This window comes from Castanea sativa, chromosome 3 (assembly GCF_040712315.1).
Source record: "Castanea sativa cultivar Marrone di Chiusa Pesio chromosome 3, ASM4071231v1".
Taxonomy (NCBI): domain Eukaryota; kingdom Viridiplantae; phylum Streptophyta; class Magnoliopsida; order Fagales; family Fagaceae; genus Castanea; species Castanea sativa.
The window spans coordinates 55,768,006-55,791,777 of record NC_134015.1 but is presented as its reverse complement, the minus strand read 5'-3'; the positions used below and the strand labels follow the sequence as shown (position 1 = coordinate 55,791,777).

The window sequence follows — 23,772 nt, the reverse complement described above, 5'->3', positions numbered from 1 at the left end:
TTTTTGATAATTGAATAAGAAATTTTCGCTTACACCAAAAACTGATTGGTGTCTTTGTTTAATGATAAAGAACTATCATCAAGTACGGACACTATAGGTTAAAATTCTTTAAAAAAACAAAAAAAAAAACCCCACCCATAATCACTCAAGTTCTTAACATATGGATGTGTTTGTAGAGAGACTGAAATGGTATAGATGATGTGTTTGATTTATTATAGTACAGCTGTTATTTGACTCTTCGTTTATTTTCTAAGTTAAATAAGCTAACGAAAAAGAAATGAAAGAAAATGAAAGTCTTTAATTTGTCTTGGTAGTATCATTTATTGCTTGATTAATAAATGAAAAGGGGGAAATTACTTTTAGTTTTCTTCACCAAAAAAAATTGATTTTTATCTCTCTTCCCTTAAAAAAAGTGAACTAATGAAATATAAATAATTCAATATTCAATGTATGAGTTAAGACCGATCTTTTTCTTGCCTTTATAAAAACCTTATGCATAATAGGTTAGTTAATGAAATTAGACATTTTTTCTATCCTTATGAAAAACAAAAACAAAAACAAAAAAACTTAATGAGAACAAATTTGGTGCCTTTATAAATTCTCCGGCATATTAAACTCAACTAATGATGATTAGTATCAACTTTTTTCTACTTTGATATTGCTTAATCATGCCACGTTCACTTTGGCTTTTGACAATGTGAATCCACGTATGATCCCACCAGTAACTCTTTAATAATGTAACAATAACATAATAATAATAACCATCTTTTTCTTAGATGCACAAATCTTATTTTTTAGGTAGCAGAATGGTTTTGAAATGGGAACACAAGGCAACCTCAGATGCGATTTGGCTACACTACTACATCATTGTCATTATAATATTAGCAAGATCCTCAGGACAATTCCTGAAACCATGTGCAAAGCAAAGGTCTGCTGCGTAGTTTATTATGGTAAAGATCTCATGGTTCAAGGAATCAAGGCAGCTAAGATACGCTGTCCCAGCTCTTGTTCAAGGCTAGGAATCATGGTTTATGGCAAAGTTGTGCATTACCATCTCCTAGAAAAAAGACCACATTGTGTTCCTTGTTCTGTCCAATAGTATTATTGACATGCCATTTTAGTTCAAATTGCTGAGGACAGGTTAGAATGTTTGGCTCTTGGAAATTTAAGGAGCCTCACTTTGTGTTTTGCAAGGACCCTCCTGACATAGTATTCAACTATCTCATTTTTGAGTGTATAAGAAAAGGTACATCCGGAACCAACAAGAAGTGAAAGGCCATGCAATGGTCAAACACTTTCGAATTACACAAGCATAATTGTAGTAGCAGGATTCAATTTTCAAGAGTAGTTATGCATTCAAAAAATTACCTAAAAAAATAGTCACCAGATCAAAGCACAAGAAAAATTGGTTACTCATGATTTCATCCACTGCTTCCTCTAAGCACAAAAGGCCTTTAGAGGAGTTGGTTATCTGCAACATTGAATGCCCTCTCAAAAGACACTAGAGTAAAAATGAGAAGAAATTTAGGTGCCTTTATAATGATTAGTACTCACTCTCTTTCTACTTTGATGTTGCTTAATCATGCCACTTACACTATTAGTTTTAATAATGTGATCCAAGCATGATCCTACCATTAACTCTTCAACAACATCACAACACAAGGATAAGTTTGTGTTTGGATTAGGTTTTTTTTGCTTGAAGTTGACATAAGTATAATTATAACTAAAAAAAAGTGAGATTTTAAAAAGTTGTACATAAACAAATAAACTTACAAGCGAAGTAGAAAAAGCTAGTCTAAAGATTCTAAATGCACTTTGTGCGTCCATTGCCTTGGAAAAGATCACTTTGTGTGCTTTTTGCTGTTCTTTTGTATTAAAATGCTATTTTTAGCCTTTTTTCCCTTGTGGATGGCTGTTTTTAAATTAAATTTAAATATATTTTTAAATTCCAAAACACAAGACACGACCAATTTAGATCTGTATAGGCAAATTGCTATCAGGATGGGTCGATTGGTTGACTCTTGGAAATTTGGAGTCTCCCTTTGTGTTTTGCAAGTTGCAACCTCTTAAAAGTATTCAACAATCTGATTTTTGGTTGCATATTGAAAGGCTACATCCAGACCCAACAAAAAGTTAAAGGCCATGTAGTGATAAAACACTATTGAATCACACATTACCTAAACATAAGTGTAGCAACAGAGTCATTTCTATAGTTGCAGGATTCAATTTTCAATAGCAGTTTTTATGAAGACATAAAGGCCAACGGCTATGTATTCAAAAAATTACCAAAAAGGATGTAGCATTGGAATTAACTGTGATACGCCAAAGTTAAATATACATGACCCTGTGTTAAGAATAACAACAATAAACTTAGTCCCAAAATTTTAGGCTATAAATACTTAACAAATTAATCAAGGTCAGTCACATGTATTCACCCTTGCTATATCAAGCACAAGAAGAATATTAGAATAGGTTACTCATCATTTTGATCCGCTATTACGTCCAAGCACAAAACGCCTTATGTCAATCTGGTCTACAAACTCCAGAGGCCTAGTTGTCTCATTCCTGATCCTCTTGAGACCAGGACTCAACAACCCTCTATGCTCAAACCCATATAACTTGAGCACTTGATTATCTGCAAAATTGAATGCCCTCTCCATGCTTCGGAAGCACTTCTCAATTGCATAATCAGCATAGCTTCCACAAGGCTTGCAACCCACAAAGTGTGTCACAAATGGCCACCTCTCATCACCAAATCCCGGATGAAACTTCTCCATCATTTTCTCATACCTATCCACCAATCCCACCCAATAACCATGCAAGTAGTATGAGTTCTCCAAAAACACCTTGTCCATCCACTGACCCTTCTTTGAACTTAGCAAATATATCAATGCAGATTGATCATCAGCCTCAAATGCTGGCCTTCCTTTCAACTTAGCAGTCAGAACCTTCCCTGCCTCATCGCGAATAGGCCCCTTTGGCCCCATTTGAGCCCAAGCATCAAGCAAATCCAAAGACCATTGACAATTCCTCAACAGAAAACTCCCAGTGTTCAATGCGATCCATGACTTTTGGTTAAACAACTCAAGATAACCATGAACAACCAAGTTAGAATTGTTGTACTTGGAAAGTGGAAGCTCAAATATCATATCAGTAAACATCGCATCACTGTCCAGCCACCATATCCACTCAACCTCAGGATGTGACAGCATCAACCTTCGAATCAACGGCAATTTAGCCCAGTACCCAGCAAGCTCCTCGTCCAAAATAGCCATATTATACATAATATCAATGCCATGGATTCTACAATAGTCAATCTTATTCTTTATGAACTTCAAAAGATAGTGATCACCTATAGGAGCATCACAAGGTCCTGGAGGTGACCCAGTTACCAACAAAACCTGAGCTTTGCCATTCACATAGTTGGGAAACTCAGGGTTTTTCTTGAGCCAATTGCTTCTCTCTTGGTCCCAGTTGGAGATTTTGGGACCTAGATTGTAAGTGAAGCTGGGGTTCCTAATGCCAATGGTTCCACGAAGGAGTAGGATGGTTATGCAGCCACAGAGGATGGTGACGTTGAGGAGAGCGTAGAAGGTCTTCTTGATCTGAAAGACACGAGCTATATAAGGAAAACATCCATTGCTGCTGCTGGAGCCAGCTTCTTGGACCATTCTCTGCATAAGTGAGTGCCAACAATGGTTTGAAGTAGTGTGTTTGTTAAAAGTGGTTGATGATGGGAGTTAAAAAAACAACGTAAAAAAAACTTAAAGATTATTCATCCAAAAAATAAAAAAACAAGAAGAAGAAGATGAAGAAGAAGAAGAAGAAGAAGATTAGAGATTGGTACTTTGTATCTGGTGGAGAAAGACTGTTGGGGTGTTTCAAAGTTTTTAGTATCATTTGACTTACCCCAAAACCAAGAAAGATATATAATACTTGTTCCACACAAGCTCTTACACAGTTTTACACACATCCCATTATAGGTTTACATTGTATTATTAATGTAAATCTTACACTTTTTGCAAATGTACAATATTGTAGACATTTGTTTAATCTATAATATAAATCTTATATTGTATTAATAATGTAAACTAAGAATTTTCCTCAAAATAAATATTATATATAAAAAATATACTCGATTTCAAATCATTCTCCATTTCATTTTCAAGTATAACTGAGAAAATTCAAGATTTTATTTCTCAGAACTTAAAAATACATGAGATCACACATGGAAAATGGATTTAATTATGCAACAATGATTAATTTGATTATTTGATCTTTGGAGGATGGTCTTAGTCTTAGAAACCACAAGGAATATTGAGCTGATAAAATTCTACCTATCTCCATTATTTGATTTGTCTCTACCTAAACATCCTTGATGTTGCTTTGCTAAGGGATCGAATGAGTTGGATTGAATAGGTCAAAGGGGTTCGTTGCATCTTGGAAATAGTTTTTTCAGATTTTAATTTAAAGGGCTTGGGATTTAATTAATATATATCCTTCTAATGTGCCATAAATTGGCTTTGTTTATTATTTCATTTCGGGGATCGTTTACTCCATGATGTGATGAAATTAGTGCAGTCTTGATCTATGGAGATTGGAGGAATTTAAAAATAAAAACAAAACAAAACTTCGGACTTGGTGGTTCAAAGCTCATTACCATTTCACCAGTAAATTAATGGAAGTGAATATTTTAAGTTTCACTTTGGAAAAATATTAGAGATTTCTTGAGTAAAACGACTCCTCCAGTCCTCTCTCACGCATAAAGAATGTATTAGTATTACATCATAAACTTAATAAAATCTACTATTTTATCGAGAAGCTAATAAACTTAATAAAATCTACTATTCTATCGAGAAGCTAATAGATCTAGATGTGCTAATAGTCCGCCTGATTTTGTGTTGTATTATAGTCCGCCTGTGGACTCGTTAGATTTTTATCTCTCGGGTCTGAATGGTGTGTCTTGTAACAAGCTTTGTCCTAAAACTCGTTTGGTTCTTTAGTTTTATTGAATTTCCCTTTTACCCAAAAAAAAAAAAAAAAAAAAAGACTAAAAAGGTATCCAGTTAGTGTATTTTTGGTATACTCTTCTCTTTATTTGCATGCAAGACAACAAGAAGGATAAAAGAAGTTGTAAAAAAGATGAAAAATCATAAAAAAGAGGAGCACAGTTTTTGCTCAAAAGAGGAGCAAAGTTTGAACTTGGATAATGTTGGGACATTGCAAACTAAACTCACCACTGTTCAAGACCATTGCAATTTGCAACCCCATAACTGTCACTATGAGCCCAAATCACCATCTCAAACCAAAAATAAAATCACCACTGCCACCCAGAATTGTGTCGCCATCAGAGCCATTCAAAGCCAGTCAAGGAGAGAGGAGAGCTAAAATAATAATAATAATAATAATAAAAGGAGGTAGAGAACAAGGAGGAGTAGGTGCTCACGTATATAATCATTCTATATTAAAAAGAAGAAAGAGACAAAAATTGAGAAGAAAATAGGAGAAAAAATGGTTGTGGTGGGGCAGTGTTATTATTTATTTCTTAATGGAAATGAGAGTCCTCAGTGTCTTGTTTGGCTCACCAATTTAAAAACAGTTCTCAAACTTGGTTTTGTAGTGTTTTCCTAATAAAAGAAAATGATGGAAATTGTTTGGCAATTGCAAGAGACCACCACAACCATGGTTCATTTTCTATTTTATTAGATCAAGTCCATATGAATTTGTGAAACCGTAATTGATTGTCTCTCAAAATATTGCCTTGTCTATGAACATTTTAACCTATAGATCAAGGGTTTTACATTTTGTAGATGCTCATTTTTTGGGTAGCCCAGCAGGAAGAAGAAGCCCAACAACGTGGGCTGAAGGGAGTTGGGTAGAAAAGCCATTAAGCTTAAGCGGCAAGAATAATGGTTTATAGGTCCATAAGGCAAACAAATGAACCTTAAGGAAGCAAATGGACCTTGTGGAAGCAAATGGACCTAAAAAGGCCCGGAAAGAAAAGAGTAACAAACCCATGGGCAGTATGGATGTAGAAAAGTGAGAATGAGCCACAGCTGTCACAACAAGCCCAAAGTAATGTAAGTAAAGAAAGTAAGGGGCAATGTAAAGTCCATAAGCCCCAAGGATGAAGTATAAAGTACTTGAGTCAGGGAAGTTCAAGGAGTTAGTAAAAGCCTATGAGAAGCACAGAGTTAGAAAGGGCCAAGGATGCCCCAAGAAAGTAAATAGGCCAAGGATATCCAAAAGGAAGTAAACGGGACACGGGAGCCCACAAGTAATGTAGTAAAAGGCCCAATAAATTTATTGGGCTATCAGAAAAGGAATAAGCAGCAAGCCCAAAGAGGCCCAACAGTTCTGGGTCAAATAACATCACGGCAGGCATAGCAGAATGATGTGGCAGGAAGTAATAGCAAGATCTTAAGAATAAAGCACGGAGAATGGCACGAAGGAAGGGAAGCCTACAATCGGGCAAGGCCCAACCCCTAAGGAAGCAAGCCATAAATGAGAAGTTAAGGAAAACAGCTCACGCCATAAGAAGTCAAGGATGAACAGCAGAATGGGCAGACGGACCTTCAAACCGCGGCAAACGCATGAGCAACAGGCAGATTTTGGACAAACATGGAAGTGAGGCACGCGCAAGGCCCAGACACCACCAACTTGTACCCAGCCAATATGAGAAGTGATGGGTCATGGGTTAGAGGTAAGAGGGCAGGGTTTGGCAGTAGGGAGAGGGGAAAACCTATTTTTGTGTTTTCTGCTTAGGCTCTTTTAGAGAGAGTGTCTTGCTGAGATGACATACCACTCAAAAGAAGCAAAGTTGAGTTGGAACCACTAGGTGCATGCTATAAGGAACAGAGAGAAAGAGAGCACTCATATTGTGGCAGGAAAGAACGTCACGACGAGCAAATAAACAAAATAATCTTCTTTGTCTGATGATGTGGAGTGGCGTGGCTAGCACAGGTAAATGGCGCTGACTGGGCGACTGACCAATCAATAATGGTCGGCAAGGACACCCGCACTAGACAAAGACGGTTAATGGCTAAAATGGTAAAAGCCAGCCGCGACAGACATTATATAAGGAACCATTACTGTGCACGGAAAGAAGAGGGGAACGGCAATAGAAATCTGGGAGGAGAGAATCACAACAACTAAGGAAAAACACCGAGAGATAAAAAGAAGAAAAGAAAGAAAGAATTAGGGAAAAATAGGAGAAAACAAAATGAAGAGAGTAGAGTGGCAGACATGCACCAAATAGGTTGATTCCTTCTCTCCCTCTTAAACCCATATTCTCTGCTAACGGCAAAGGACATCTCTGGACACAAGTCATTTAGGCCCGCTCTCTCAAAGCAGTTAATTTCTTCCCTGGAGAGATTATCCATGTTGAGGAAATGACTTCCTTCTTGACTTAGACCCCGCAACGTAAATTGACGCGGCAGACTGATATTTCTTTTGATCCAATAAGCTTATTACTACCTCTTTTGTGTTTCTTTTTGTTACTATTTCATAATGCTAGGTTCTAAGCACTTAGGAACTAATGTATTAGAACTCTAATGTGTATTATTGGCAAACCATAATCAAAACAGGTGTTTAGTCTTGTTTTAGACTTGTTCAAAGTATGTCATTTATGTAAAGTTGGAATCAAGTTAACTGCAGAAGTTACTATGTAAATTTGCCTGACTCGATCAATCGAGAATTAGATTCGACCGATCGAAAGTCGTGCAGATTGTTTTTTTCTACAGAATTTCCAACTCAGCCCTAAGCCCATATGACGTGTAGGGTTTTATGTTTTGTCCTAAGTATAAAAGGCAAACCTTAGTCACATTTTTGAGGTTGCTCATACTGCTGTTTGTGTGAATCTCTTGTGAGATTTAAGAGGTGCTTGCCTTCACACAAGCTTAGGATTATCATGAAGGAGATTGCTTCAAGAGCTTGATGATCATTTAGTTGCTGCCATAAGAGCTTAAAGATACACAAGCGGGAGTGCTTGTACTTGCTGGAGAATCCAAGAAAGAAGGAGTCCGTGGTCTCGGAGCTTGCACGTGGTCATGTCAGTAAGTTTTCTACTAGTGGGTAGCAATAGGATGTTAGTAGTCTAAGTAGCTATTGTACAAACTTCAATTCTTTCATAGTGGATTCAGTTTTACCTTGAGGATAGTTAGGTTAAATCCTCCCTATGTTTTTTTACCGGTTTGGTTTTCCTAGGTCATCATATCTTTGTGTTTTTATATTCCGCACTTTACATTGATATGATTATATGATTGTGTTAACCTAGATCTGGAATTTAGACTAAGTAATAACTTGGCTTGTTAACTAGGTTAATCCAATTGTGTTTTAAGGGGTCTAAATAACTTTACACATAAAACAAGCATTCCTTGTCAAAGCCCATTATTTACTTTTGTCTAAATAGTGAATGAATCTCTATTACTGTCTTTATCATATCTGCCTGCCGTGATTATTATAACAACTCTACCTGCCATGGGCATGTGATAAAAAATCTTGGCAACGGGGGTATAGTTTGTGTACAATCCGGACCAAGGTGGGTTACAATTGGACCGGTCCCAACTCCCTGATCTAGAACACTTTGGGCCTAGTACAACAAGAGATAGCCCAGTTCAACATTTACAAAAAGGCCTACCACACAATTGAACTCACTACTCATTTTAATTTATAGAAAAATAAGAAAACTATGACAAAACATAAAATTTGCATATTATGTTCAATAAAACAGATTAAAGATTAGGGTTTTTAAAAAGTTGTGATCATGTTATAAACAATAATATTAGACAGGCATTATGTTCATAGTGGTTCATCCCATATCATCAAAAGTAAACATCATGACATGTATCACAAATCTATAGTCATGAATCTATTTGGTTAAAGGATTATGCCTCCATGCAAGAGTGGAATTGTATGTTCTTAATGGCTTGAATCTAGGTGCAATCAAGGGCGTAGCCAGGATTTTTTACTTTGGGGGCCGAGTTACATATTCGTATGTTCGTCATAATTCATAAATGTATTGTATACAAAATGATCAAATTTAAAATATAATAAAATATTTAAACTCAAATGAGTGTACAAAATTTTTCTAATTTGCTATAAACATGTACCAAAATAAATAAAAAAATAAAAACTTGGCATCTCCTATAAAAGTTATGCTCAATGTCAATCCTTCATTAAATAAAATTCATTCATTATGAATTCTATAGTGCAATTCTTAGCAATTTCCTTTTCAATTCTTAAAAAAAAATAAATCTTATGTCTATGGCAGCCTAAATTCTCTTCTAAAAACAAATTAATGTTAGCACAACTTATGAAGCAACTAGATCCAAATAGTAAAAGATAAAATCAGCTAGAGAAAAAATAGCATGATGAGAAAAAGATAAAATTTGTGGGGGGGGGGGGGGGGAACCTTATAAGTTTGAACAATGCACTATGTAAATTGCACTTTAACAATTGAATGCACAAAGAACACAATGCACTCTTGTATGTTTATAACATATAAAAAGAAAGGACACAGGCCAACTAGGCATTTATTATAGGTTTTGGTAAAAGGCTATGTTTTATTTGGGTGGAGGTCTATTAATTTGAGAAACCAACAGTGGGGTGGACTGAATGTACATTGCAGATTTCAAAGGAAAGAAAATACAAACCACGCACTTGAGCTTAATTTTTTTGGGGGGCCAATCATTCAATTTTAGAAGTCCATATTATTTTTTACCTCAAATCAATATATTATTACAAAGGATTTCAATAGTTTTTTTTGGGGGGGGGGGGGGGGCATAGCCCCCCCAATGTTATAGGTTGCTCCGCCCTAGGTGCAACACGTTCTTCCTTCAAACTTGGAATTTGGAAAACACCTTCAGATGGTTTGATTCCTTGGTTTTGATCAAAACTTGGATTGGTTAGGCATCACCTCCTTGGATCAAGACTTGGACCAGTGGAGCTTAGACAACATCTCCATTTTTGGAAGTGTTTTTCAGGTTCTCTTTGAAAATTTTGGTAGGATAACTACATATTCTTGATGATTTGAGATTAGAAATGGATTGAGGACTAAGGAAGTCAAGTTTATGCTAGGGAAGTCATAAACATGAAGTCTTTTGAAGGAGTATAGTACTAGAGTGTCGTGATTGAAAGAAAGGATTAGCAATCACATAATGGCTATTTCCTAAAAATCTCTCTCAAAGATTTCTATGTGCTTTGCAAATGGGGAGGCCTCCTATATTTATAAAAGGGAACAGCTTGTGTCCAGTGGCCAGTTCCGCTTGCTATGTTGGGATATAGGCACGTGTCCACATCGCAACATGCCCAGTAGCTAGTTCCACTGGACACTTCAGGATATGGACACGTGTCCAACGTTGGCCATTAGACACAAACACCACCCTTTATAAAAAGGGAAGAAGTTTTGGGTTGAGGAGTTAGAGCAAGTTTGAGACTCTCCAAGCCTTGCATCTCACAAAATAAGACAAAATTCACAAGAGTGAGCCTTTTGAAAAAAAAAAAAAAAAAAAACAAAGAATGACTTAATTTTAGAGAAGTCTAAAGTCCAAGTGTTGAGTCGACACTTAAATGAGGGTGCACTCAAAACTTTGTGCTTTGTTTCAAAATTTGACGACTTTTTTCTAATTCTTTTTGGTTATTTTTTAGAGTTCCATATGACTTGGGATTTGGGAACCAATTTTTTTTGGTCTTCCAAAAGTCTTTTTTTTATAGAGATAATTACAACATGCTGCTAACCTTGCAGCTCGAACCATTTCCCCCCTAGACCCCCAAACACTTTCTACATGAGGAGGTGCCAATTCAGCTACAAGGCCTTTGGCCTTCCAAGAGTCTGAATGCATTAGGGAATACTAACTTTAAACACTTGATTAATTAAAAAAATTATTCAATTATTTAAAACCACTAAACTCTTTGGCAAATTAGGCTATTAGAATTAATTACATGCATGCATCTCCACTATTTTTTTTTCCACGACCCAAAACAACTATTACACATAGTGACATAATTAATTAAAAGTTAAAACTAATGCTTTTAAGAACCAATCATAATTAATCAATCATAATGAGACGTGATCCGCTCTGATTGCAAGGATGCATATCTGTCATTAAAATTTTATTTGGCTATAACTTGTACTCTAATGATCTGATTTAAGCACACTATATATGGTTTTGATCATTAGAACTTCTAGATTTGTTTTCAATGAAGCACACTATATATGATTTGTTCCCCCCCACCCCCCCAAAAAAAACCTTCACAAACTGAAAACACCGAAAGCCACAAAAGTTTATATATATATATATATATATATATATATATATATATATATATATATATATAAAGTTAAGAGAAAATTTAACTAGATTTTCAATTAAAATTTAATTTTGTGCCACATGTCTCATATAAATTTTTTAATTTTTGTACCAAGTGAGTTATTAGTGCAAAAGTTGAAGAGTCAAAAAAATAAATAAGAAGGACAAATAAAGGTTTTGTTTCACTTTGACAAGGTATTGACATCTAGACCAAATTTAAATCAATGTAAACTAATCTCAGCACACTTCCAATTGGAGTCTAATTTTGTACCGCATGTTTTACATAATTTTTTTTCATTTTAGTTCCAAGTGAGTTATTAGTGCAAAAACCGAAAGAATCAAAAAAAAAAAAAAAAATTGAAAGAAAGAAAGAAAAAGAAAGGTATTTTGACAAGGTATTGAAGTAATTGTTAGTGATGGGGATTGGGGAAAATTAAATATATAAATAAGGAAAATGGAGTTTATATTATTTTGATTCTTTGTGGGAATTCAGAACATTGATAAAATGAATGTAATGGCAAGTGGGTGAGTTGTATATGGACACATTGATAAATGTGTGTAGTGGACATGGGTGGAATCAATGACACATTATTATTTTACATTTTTGTATTTGAAAGAAATTGATATAAGTGAGGGTCTGTTAAATTTGACCATTTTGCTGAAGTAAGGTTTGTTTAAAACATATTTTATTTATTTACCTTATTGTAAATAAGTTTTTCTACATGATAATTCTAACCGGTAAAACTTCACTTTACTTTTTTTTCTTTTTTTTGGTGGTGGTCTTATCCTTTTCTATTGGCAACTAACTAGACATCACTTTTAGGAATTTAGGATTTAGCAGCTAGAACAAAGGTTGCACCTGAAAATTTAGAAGAATTGAAATGATACAATCTCATCATGGGAAGAAATATAGGAGGTATAATGTTATGTTGGTGTCCCTCCATTATTGGGTTACAAATACCATCTCTAAAAAAAAAAAAAAAAAACCTAAAGTAATATAATTATATATTTGTAGAGATAGAGAGTTGGAAAATACTTTTAGAAATAGTTCAATTTTTTAGGAGGACAAATTATCTTCAATAATCTTTAGAAAATAAATTATGGATTATATCATATTACAAAATAATGATATATTCTCACACATCGTGTGGGTCTACGGATAATGTATATATATATATATATATATATATATATATATATATATATATATATATATATTATATCTAAAAGTTGAGGTGTATAATTTATTATTGCTATACTTTTATTAAGCCACATTAGCGTTCACATCACTATTTTTTTTTCCATCTTTATTGATTATTTATTGCAAAATTAATTACTTGTGGCCAACATGATGCACTACACACCATCATAAACTCAAATTGTCTATTGTCTATATTGAAGCTCATTTCAACATTGAGTGTCATTTTCTTTCCATCCTTCAATATATATATATATATATATATATATATATATATATATATATATATATATATAAGCACATCATCCACTTATTTTCTACCTCTTATTTTCTCTTTTAAACTTTTCTTCTCACTACTCTAAAAAAACAAAAACAAAAACAAAAACCTCTTCTTCTTCCTATTAGTCTTTAGTCCACATATCTATGGCTTACACTTCCCTTCCCTCTTTGTCTCTTTACCTCCCCCACTACTCTCTACTTCACCATTACACTTTTTTCATCATTTTCTCTTTCTTATAATCAGACTCTTCTTCTTCCCATTTTATTTAGTATAAATTTGATATAAATTATTCCATTCAATTCATATTTTTCTCACATAAAAACTATGAGTACTCTCTCTCTCTCTCTCGGTAATTTTTTGTTCTTTCTTATAACTCTAATTAAGGTTGATAGTTTTTTTTAATGTGTTTTGGAATTGTATTTTTTCAATTTTCCATCACAAAGTCTTCTCTCTCCCTTTTATAGCTTTGGTTGAATTTTGATTTAGGTTAATACTTGGTTTTTTTTTTTTTTTTTTTGAAATGTGAATTTAAGTTTATATCAAAACACAATCTACATGACTATGAATATGAATATGCCTACCAATTGTTTGAATAATAAATGATTAAAAAGTCTATCTTTTATTCCTTTGATTTCATTTTAATTTTGGTTAAGGTAATATTGTAATTTTATGATGAATTTTGATTATCATGATTATCTCCTTATTCATTTAGAGATAAGAAATTTGAATAATTAATTTAAAACTTATAAAATTTAGTTGTATATTATGCAAATATAACACACTACAACAGAAGTTAGATGAGAAATTTGATAAAATCATATTTTATTAAACTTGCTCATCCATGGCATGAGCTATTAACTTTTTTTTTTTAAAAACCTTATGTAAAGATTTTTCTCCACTTTTTCTTGTATTTATTAGAGGCAAAAACACAATTTTAGTCCTTGTATTCTGGGGCCACAATTAAATTTGGTCCCTACAATTTGATAGAAATCAATTTGATCCCTATTATTTTCAACTTACAATCAATTTGGTCCCTACCGTTAACTTACTGATGGAAAATGTCTACGTGGCAAACAGATTGTATAGTTGGCACATCAAAGCTTATGTGGCCAATAAAATATTAATAAAACATTTAAAAATGCCACATAAGCATTTGAATGATAAAAAATTTCACGTCAGAAAAAAAATGCTAAAAGAAAAAAAAAAACTTAAAAACACAAAAATTAAATAATAAAAAAATCATCAGAGTCATCAAAGGGCCAAAAAAAGAACCTTAAGATTAAAATGAATTAACTTAATCTTTAATATTCAAGCAAGAAGAACACAAAATATAAAAAATCAAATAGGAAGAACAAAATTTGTAATCTTGAACCCTTTCATCAAAATTTTCTATCTCAATACAAAATGTCTATATAAATTATTCCATAAATAAAATCAACAACATAAGTTAAACCAAAAATTTCTCTTTCACACATATGATTCAACTAAATACATATTCAAATTTGTATTGCCAAAACCCAAATAGAGAAAAGAAGATAAAAAGCCAACATTTGTGATAACCTTCATCTTACTCCCTTGATTCCTTAAACATTCATCTTGGAATTCTCAGTAAATTTAGAAAATCGCAACAGGTGAAAGGGAAACGATAACCCAAATCTGGGCAAAGGAGAATGGAGATAGAGCTCAAAGTCACTCGTCCATCGCAAATCGACGATCTTGACCATGACAAATGAGGTTGGCTACGACGTGGATGGCAGCAACACAACTGTTTGAATCTTGAGTTGACTGATATTGGTATTGCTGGCCGGGTTGATAACTGTGGCTTGATGGGTTTACTTGTAGCTCGGTTGACTTGTGGTGGAGTGGTTGTCGGTGGTGCTAGGATTTGAGATTTTTGTTGGATTTGAATTCTCAGAGATTTTACATTTGCCCACAAAGCTACACGCACTAAGTTTGAGAAAATACATAGTGGGTTAATTTTAACTCTATTTCTTTTATTTTTTTAATGTGTTTGATGAATTTTTAAAAAACGTTTTGGTGTATTTTTGAGTTTTTTTTTTCTTCTAACGTGAAGTCTTTGATCATTCAAATGTTTATGTGGCATTTAAAAAAAAATTTATTAATATTTTTTTGGCCACATAAGCTTTAATGTGCCAATTATGCAATCCGTTAGTAGACATTTTCCGTCAGTGGGTTAATGGTAGAGACCAAATTAACTACAAATTGAAAATAATAGGGACTAAATTGATTGCTACCAAAATGTAAGAACTAAATTGATTGTGGCCCTAAAATGTAGGGACCAAAATAGTATTTTTGCCTTTATTAGAATCAAAAGAAAAAAAAAAGGGGACAAAGGAAAGTTATCTATTGACTTTTCTTATTTAGCTTGTATTAAAATAAAGTTGTTTTCCACCTCTAGAAAACAATTCTACCTTATGTCAAGCTAAAAAGAGGGAATTCGAACATGAGATAGATCACACCATGTTAAGTAAAGGAAATCAAATGATTGTTTTCCAGTTTTTTTAAGATTGCTATTGATGTGGGTAAATCTATCATGACGGTCTGGCTGGTATGATTAAATTAAGGTGACGGGTAATGTGGTTTAAGAGAGGACGGATCGGTGGTAGACGGACGGAAAGAATTTATACATCGCTCCCCTGGCCCCCTCAAACCACGCTATGAGATTAGGGCTGACATGGCCTTGAGTGTGATTCACGCAAACGTAAATACGAAGAATTCTTGCGCTACACATTAGCCTTAATCAAAGGAATTTTATAAGGAAAGAGTTTTGGTCATGAAAGGAAAGAGCTTGGTAATCAAGGAAGAAAGGGCCGACTCTACGCCTCTATAAATACATCCAAAATCCCCATGACTAAAGGTACGCACATTTGACTCAACTCTAGCACTTTAGGGTTGAGAAGAAATTCTAACTTGACCTTCGGAGGGTTTTTGGCCGGCACCACACCGGTGCTCTCTTTTAGGTCTCTTTGTTTTCTTTTTTGCAGGTTTGATTCGAGTTGGAGAGTGCTTGCAACTTACTGGTGATATATCTCAACCTCATCAGTTGGCGCCGTCTGTGGGGAACGAGAGTGAAAGGAAAACTGATTCAGCCTTTGCTCTATTCGAAAGACGAAAAGTTGCATGGTACTCACCAGATCAATGGCGATAGTCAACAATCAGGGCGAAGAACCGCATGCTACAGCGTCTGCTAGAAGACAAGTTCGACGCTTGCCGCCGCCGTCGAGCGCCTCACCTAAGCGGAATAACGACTTGGAAGAGCAACTACGGCGGATGACCGCGCGCCAAAGTGCACCACGGGACGACCAGAAGTCGCGAGCCGGAGGGGAGGGATGCCGTCCGGGCTGAAGGTAGCACCGCACCGACAAGACAGAGCGGCAGGAGACAAACCCGCCGTCTGCTTTGGACTCCATGCCACCTCATATCACCGCTGAAATGCAGGAGATGAGGGAACGCATGGATGCGATGATGAACGCCCTTAAGGGCCGGGTATCCAGCAACCTGGACGACCTAGTCCACAGAACGGATTCGCCTTTCACGGCTTTGGTGAACACGTGCCCCGTTCCTCCGAAATTTCGTATGCCCCATGTGGAAAACTACGACGGATCTAAAGACCCGGTGGATCACTTGGAGTCCTTCCGAACCCTAATGCATCTTCAGGGTGTACCGGATGAGATAATGTGCAGGGCTTTTCTCACTACTTTGAAAGGACCTGCAAGGGATTGGTACAGAAGGCTGACGCCAAATTCCATCGGCACTTTCAAGGAGCTAGGCGCACAGTTCATGTCGCACTTTATTGGAAGTCATCGTCACAAGAAGTCTATTGCCTGTATACTGGGTATTAAGCAACGAGAAGACGAGACACTAAGGTCCTATATAGCCCGCTTCAATAAGGAGTCCCTCTTGATAGACGACGCAGATGACAAGATATTGGTGGCAGCATTCACGAACGGGCTACGAGAGGGTAAGTTCTTGTTCTCTCTATGTAAAAATGACCCAAAGACTATGTCCGATGTATACTACAGGGCGACAAAGTATATGAACGCAGAGGATGCCCCCGCCGGCCGGGACGACCATAAACCAAGGAAAAGGGAAAGACAGGAGGATACGAAACCAGATAATGGACGAAAAACGGCAAGAACCAGAGATCGACGGGAAGATCGGAGATCCAAACCACCTTCGGGGAGGTTCACGAGTTTCACCCCCCTCACCGCCCCGATTGACCAGGTGTTAATGCAAATCAAAGATGAAGGAACCCTGAGGTTCCCGGGCAAATTGAAGGGAGATCCGAACAAAAGGCCACGAGATAGATACTGCCGCTTTCATCGTGACCACGGCCATGATACGACGGACTGCGCATTGACCTGAAGCAACAGATCGAAGCCCTCATCAGGCAAGGAAGGTTGCAGAGGTTCGTGAGGAAAGAGAGAACGGATCAACCCCAGGAGCAGGGTCAAAGACGGGAAAACGAACGTCCCAGACCACCGGTAGCGGACATACGGATGATAATAGGGGGTATTACTCCAACGGGGTCGTCTAAAAGGGCCAGAAGGACTTATTTACGGGCAGTACAAAATGTCCAGTCAGCGGGCTCTTCACTTGAAAGAATACGGCGGAACGGCTCCAGTATCGAGTTTTCTGAAGAAGAGGCCCGGCGCCTTCACCACCCTCATGACGACGCGCTTGTGGTTAGTATACAGGTCGGAGACTTCAACGTCCACCGAGTTCTAGTGGACAACGGGAGCTCGGCGGACATCCTTTACTACCCCGTGTTCCAACAGATGGGGATTGCAAAAGAGCGACTGGTCCCGGCATGTACACCCCTCGTCGGCTTCGGTGGAACCCGGGTCCATCCTTTAGGATCCGTTACGTTGGCGGTGACGGTAGGAGACTACCCGCAGCAAATAACCAAGAATGTTTCCTTCCTTGTGGTTGATTGCTCCTCAGCATATAATGCCATTCTCGGGCGACCCACTCTCAACGCATGGAAGGCCGTCACTTCTACCTACCATTTGATGATCAAGTTCCCCACCGAACATGGAGTTGGAGAGCCGCGGAAATCAGGTGGCTGCACGGGAATGTTACGTGGCCATGATGGAGATGGATGACCATGTACAAGCAATGAACATCGAGGAACAGAGAACAGCGGCAGAACCCGTGGAGAGATTGGAAGAGGTGCAACTGGACGATTCAAGGACCGATCGGACCACCAGGATAGGAACCTCGATGGACCAAACGGTTCGACATGCGCTTCTGCTGTTCCTCAAAGAGAACCAAGACGTATTCGCATGGAGCCATGATGACATGCCAGGAATAGATCCGGCAGTCATTGTCCACAAATTGAACGTGTCGCCTTCGTTCCCTCCAGTTCGACAAAAGAAGCGCGTATTTGCCCCCGAACGGGATCGTGCAGCAGCAGAGGAAGCTACGGGAAGCAAACTTCATACGGGAAGTATACTACCCTAACTGGCTGGCAAACGTGGTGACGGTCAAGAAGTCTAATGGGAAGTGGAGAATGTGCGTCGACTTCACGGACCTGAATAGAGCGTGCCCTAAGGACAGTTACCCGCTCCCACGCATTGACGCCTTAGTGGACTCCACCGCTAGACATGAGTTGTTGAGCTTCATGGACGCCTTCTCGGTGGTACAATCGGGATCAAGTTGAGGAAACATCAAGAGAAAACATCGTCAGCATGCTGCGGGCTTTTTCGCTACAAAGTGATGCCGTTCGGATCGAAGAATGCAGGAGCCACGTACCGGCGATTGATGAACAAAATGTTCGCGCACCGGATTGGCCGGAACGTCCGGGTCTATGTAGACGACATTGGTGAAGAGCGTAAAGGTGTCGGATCATCCGAGGGATCTACGGAGACTTTCAACACTCTTCGAACGTACAAAATGAAACCGAACCCAAGAAAGTGCGCATTCGGAGTGACCGCCTTGGAAAGTTCCTAGGATTCATGGTGTCTGGCATAGGAGGGTAAACCCCGAGAAAGTGAAAGCAATTATGGGGCTGTCTCCTCCAAGGACCGTGAAGGAAGTTCAAAGTTTGACAGGGGAAGATAGCGCCTAAACAGTTTGTATCAAAAGCAACGGACAAATGTCCGCCTTTCTTCAAAACACTAAGAAGATCTTTCGAATGGACGGACGAATGCCAAAAGGCATTTGAGGAGTTAAAAGCATATCTCTCCGCCCCGCCGGTTAGTCCGTCCACACCGGGGAGGAATTGTTCCCGTACCTTGCCGTCTCGTCGCCAGCGGCGTAAGTGCGGCTCTCATTAGGGAGGAAGGAAAATGCGAAGCCCGTGTACTTTGTAAGCCGAGCGCTAAGGGGTGCAGAGGAGAGATATCCACGGATGGAGAAAATTGCCTTCGCTCTTATAACCGCGGCACGAAAACCGAAGCCTTATTTTCAAGCACATCCCATAATAGTCCCTAACGGACCAGCCCTGCGAAGGGCAATGAATAATCCTGAAACTTCCTGGACAGATGGCTTTATGGGCGATTGAGTTGAGTGAGTATGATATCCGATACCAGCCGCGAACGCAATGAAAGGGCAAATATTGGCGTGACTTCATCGCGGGAATTCACTACGACCGAGGAGCGGGGGCGGTAAGAGACGCCCACATGGAGAATTCACATGGGGACGGGTCCTCCAATAAGCATGCGGGAGGAGTCGGAGTTGTACTCCACACACGGAAGGAGATAAGATTGAATGCATGATCCGTCTAGAGTTCCCCACTCGCGAACAACGAAGCAGTAGGATGAGGCCCCGGTGGCGGGATTGGAACTTGCAGCCAGCACCAGGGCAAGGAAGGCAGTAGTCTACTCTGACTCTCAAGTCGTTGCCAGCCAAGTTAATGGGAGCAATGATTGCAGGAATGAACGAATGAGAAGGTACCTTGAAGAAGTGAAGGAACTAGCGAGTAACCTCCAATTCACGATAGCTCAGGTCCCAAGAGAAGAGAATCAAGAGGCGGACCGACTCGCCAAGGCTGCTTCGGCCGAACCCATGACCGCTCCAGAACAGGTATTATCCTTTGTCCAATATTCATCGCTACTAGATAACGTTCGGATACAGGAATTAAGCACTCAGGACGATTGGACGGCTCCGATCGTGGCTTACCTCAAGGACGGGAAGCTGCCAGACAGCAGGCAAGACGCAAGAAAGATGAAGGTTAAGGCTGCCCGATTCGTACTGATTAAAGGCATCCTCTACAAAAGAGGATTCTCCCGACCGTATCTAAGGTGCCTCGGCCACGACGAAGCCGACTACGTGATGAGGGAAGTTCACGAGGGAATTTGTGGAAACCACTCGGGATCAAGGTCTCTGGTGCACAAGCTACTCCGAGCGGGGTACTACTGGCCGACAATGCAAAAGGATGCCCATACGTACGTCAGAGCCTGCGACAAGTGTCAACGGTTTGGCAACCTCATTAGACAGCCGACGGAGGAACTCACACCCATGACGGCCCCATGGCCGTTTGCACAATGGGGATTAGATATCATGGGCCCGTTTCCAATGGCAGCAAGACAACTGAAGTTCTTGGTGGTTGGCATCGACTACTTCACCAAGTGGGTGGAAGCCGAAGCCCTTGCAACTATCACGGAGAAAAACATTCGCGGCTTTGTATGGAGAAGTATTATTTGCCGATATGGGATCCCGAGAGTGCTCGTTTCCGACAATGGGAAGCAATTCGACAACGATGCATTCCGAGACTTCTGCTCTCAGCTAGGTATCAAGAACCACTACTCGTCACCCGCACACCCACAGGCCAACGGACAAGTCGAAGTCACGAACCGGTCCTTGCTAAGAATTATCAAGACCCGACTCGAGGGGGCAAAAGGCATATGGCCAGATGAACTACCGAGTGTGCTGTGGGCGTACAGAACAACGGCAAGGACGCCAACAGGAGAGACACCGTTTCGATTGGCGTTTGGTGCTGAGGCCCTCATACCGACAGAAGTGGGGTTGACGAGCTACCGCGTGGAAAGCTATGACGAGAACAAGAACGTTGAAGCATTACGTCTGGAGCTTGATCTTGTCGATGAAGTTAGGGCAGCAGCAGCCCAGAGATTGGCACGGTACCAAGACATGATGGCGAAACACTACAACTCCAAGGTCCGGCACCGAGACTTCAAGGTTGGAGATCTGGTGTTACGAAGAATGCTTGGCGCTACGAAGGATGCATCCCTAGGAAAGCTGGGTCCTAACTGGGAAGGCCCGTACAGAATCATCTCATGGCACAGGAAAGGAACGTACTACCTAGAGACGTTAGACGGAAGGAAGTTGGGCCATCCCTGGAACACGGAGCACCTGAAGAAGTACTACCAATAGCGCAGCAATCAGAAGACGATATCTACTGCCTAATTTTTTGTTTAATTTTTAAAATAGTCATAGCTTTTACTTTTCTACTCATGTTTTCTTTTCCATTGACAATCTGGTTTGTTAAACTTATGAGAGGAATTTTTATTTAGAAAATACGGAATGCATGCTGTTGAAAAACCTACGAGTCCACAAAGTGGACGGATCATCCAAAGGATGAAAAAACCTACGAAGCCACAAAGTGGACGGATCATCCAAAGGATGAACACCCTACGAGTCCACAAAGTGGACGGATCATCCAAAGGATGAACACACTACAAGTCCACAAAGTGGACGGATCATTCAAAGAATGACCAACATGTAAGTCCACAAAGTGGACGGACCATCCAAGGGATGAACACACTGTAAGTCCACAAAGTGGACGGATCATCCAAAGGATGACCAACATGTAAGTCCACAAAGTGGACGGACCATCCAAGGGATGAACACACTGTAAGTCCACAAAGTGGACGGATCATCCAAAGAATGAACAACCTACAAGTCCACAAAGTGGACGGATAACGAAGGGCAAAAACCATCTGTGGACGGATCCACTGAAGATATCAGGCAAAGCATAAAATGACGGATCAAAATATTAACGGATTATCAAAGAGTTACAAATAATACCGTACAGTTCGACAAAAAGGAGTCCAAAAAAAGTTTAACAGAGTACAGAAAATGAACTTGTTCCTTATAGCTACAAATTAAACTAATCTTTAACAATGACGGGTTCCTCAGGAACTTCAGGCAACGGCTGTACAGACTCCGTGACGGTCTTTTCTTCTGTTGCTTTGACGAGCCCGTCGTCATCCGGAACCTCGCCGAAGAGTTCCTCGGTCCCTTCAGAGTCGACGGTGTGAGCAGGGGTTCGGGCCTCAGCGTCTATGGTTATATGAGCTAGGTCCAAATCAGGGAATGATGCTTTAACCTGACGGAGGCAATCATCGAACCCGTCGTTAAAGGAGGAACCTAGCTCCGTCAGAAGTGCGTCGGAGTATCGATACTCATGGACGGCATCAATCTTCGCCTGCTGAATGTCGTCGTCATGAGATTTCACTTTCTTCCTTAGCAGCTCCACCTCCTTCTCTAAATTTTCGCGAGCCTGCTCGGAGAGCGTCAGCTTCTTCTCATGACGGACCCTCCACAACTTCAACTCGTCCAGCTCTTCCGCCGTCGCCTTTGCCTTAGCACGAACTCGCTCGAGGGCTCTTTCCTGAGCAAGGCAACGGTCTGACAAGCCCTTGGCCATTAACACACCCTGTGACGGTTCGACCAGAAATCAGCTCATGATGGCAAAGAACCAAACAAAGTTAAGGGCTTATAACGGAAGCTAACCTGGGCTAAGCTATACAGACAAGAGTCCCCCATGGTCTCGGTGGCATGGTTCCCCAAGTCCTCATAATCGTCGTCGCTGATGATGGAACCTATACGACGGAGAGTGTATTGGGGGTCTTCACGAAGCAGGACGGGGGGTTTCTCCTTCGCGGAGTCCGGGTTGGTCATCAAACCCTTCCCCTTGCCGATTCCAAGCTTAGTGGCCGGTTTCGCCATGCCGGACCCACCGTGTAGACCCGATCACAAGCTTTTGCTTCTTCGAATGACGGTCCAACCTCTCGACGGATGGCCTTTTAAGTGCCGGCCGTGACGGGATCTGCCTTTGGAGCATCGCTCACCTTTTCTTCTTGGGCACTCGTTTGATGAGCGCCCGTCTCCTAGCATCGTCCATTTCTCGCAAAGGAAGACGGTCGAATAAAAAGCAACATAAGGACAGATTATCGACGGAAGGATTCCGCACTTACGTTGCGTACACCGTATCGTATCTTCTGGCGACGGGTGTGGGTTCAGGACCTTCACAATACCAATGCAACGTGTCCAAGGTGACGAGCTTCGACCAGGTCCGTTCAGACAACTTCGTCTTTTGGAAAATTTTCTCCAAGAAACCAAACTGCTTGGTCGAGATAGGTGGACGGTCCCTTGCTAAAAAAAAAAAAAGGGGTAAGAGAAAATTCATGAAATAAATGACGGTAAATGAATAGACGGGCTCGTACCAGACGGGGGCATTATACCCCAGGTTTTATCAACCGGCATGTAGTCGTCGTCGCCTGGACGACACATCCAGTTATCCCCTCGAAGGAAGAAGTAACGACCCTTCCAATTACGGTTGGAATCTGGGGTCTCGGATACTAGCCTGAGTACCGGACTCCTCGGTACAAAACTGTACATCCCTTTGGACTTTGTGATTTCAGATGGACGGTAACAATGAAAAAATTCTTCCACTGTTAACCGTCTGGCACCGTCAGACATGACGCCATACAGTACCTCGACGCTAAGGAAAACCCTCCATGCGTTCGGAGATATCTCGGGGTGACGCGCTAGACCTAGGTACCGGAGGAGACGACGGTGCAATGCACTTGGGGGAATCGGAGCCCCGCTTTTAGCATTTGCTCGTAGACACCGACGTCTTCGAGGCCGCGGTAATAACACTTTTCTGATTTGAATGGTAGACGGATGGATATGGTGTCGGGTATTTGATACTTTTGCCTCAGCATGTTGAAGTGCGCTGGCTAAATAGATGAAACGAAGACATACACCGACCACAAAGG

General features: G+C 39.7%; 1 protein-coding gene across 1 annotated transcript; it reads right to left on the bottom strand.

Moving 5' to 3' along the window:
- Nucleotides 1-2,480: 2,480 nt before the first annotated feature.
- On the bottom strand, nt 2,481-3,900 carry LOC142629204 (putative xyloglucan 6-xylosyltransferase 3). Its single transcript, XM_075803172.1, has 2 exons — nt 3,816-3,900; nt 2,481-3,724 (listed from the first exon to the last, which is right to left on the bottom strand). The coding sequence occupies exons 1-2, from the start codon at nt 3,898-3,900 to the stop codon at nt 2,481-2,483; spliced, it is 1,329 nt and encodes a 442-aa protein (XP_075659287.1).
- Nucleotides 3,901-23,772: the final 19,872 nt, after the last annotated feature.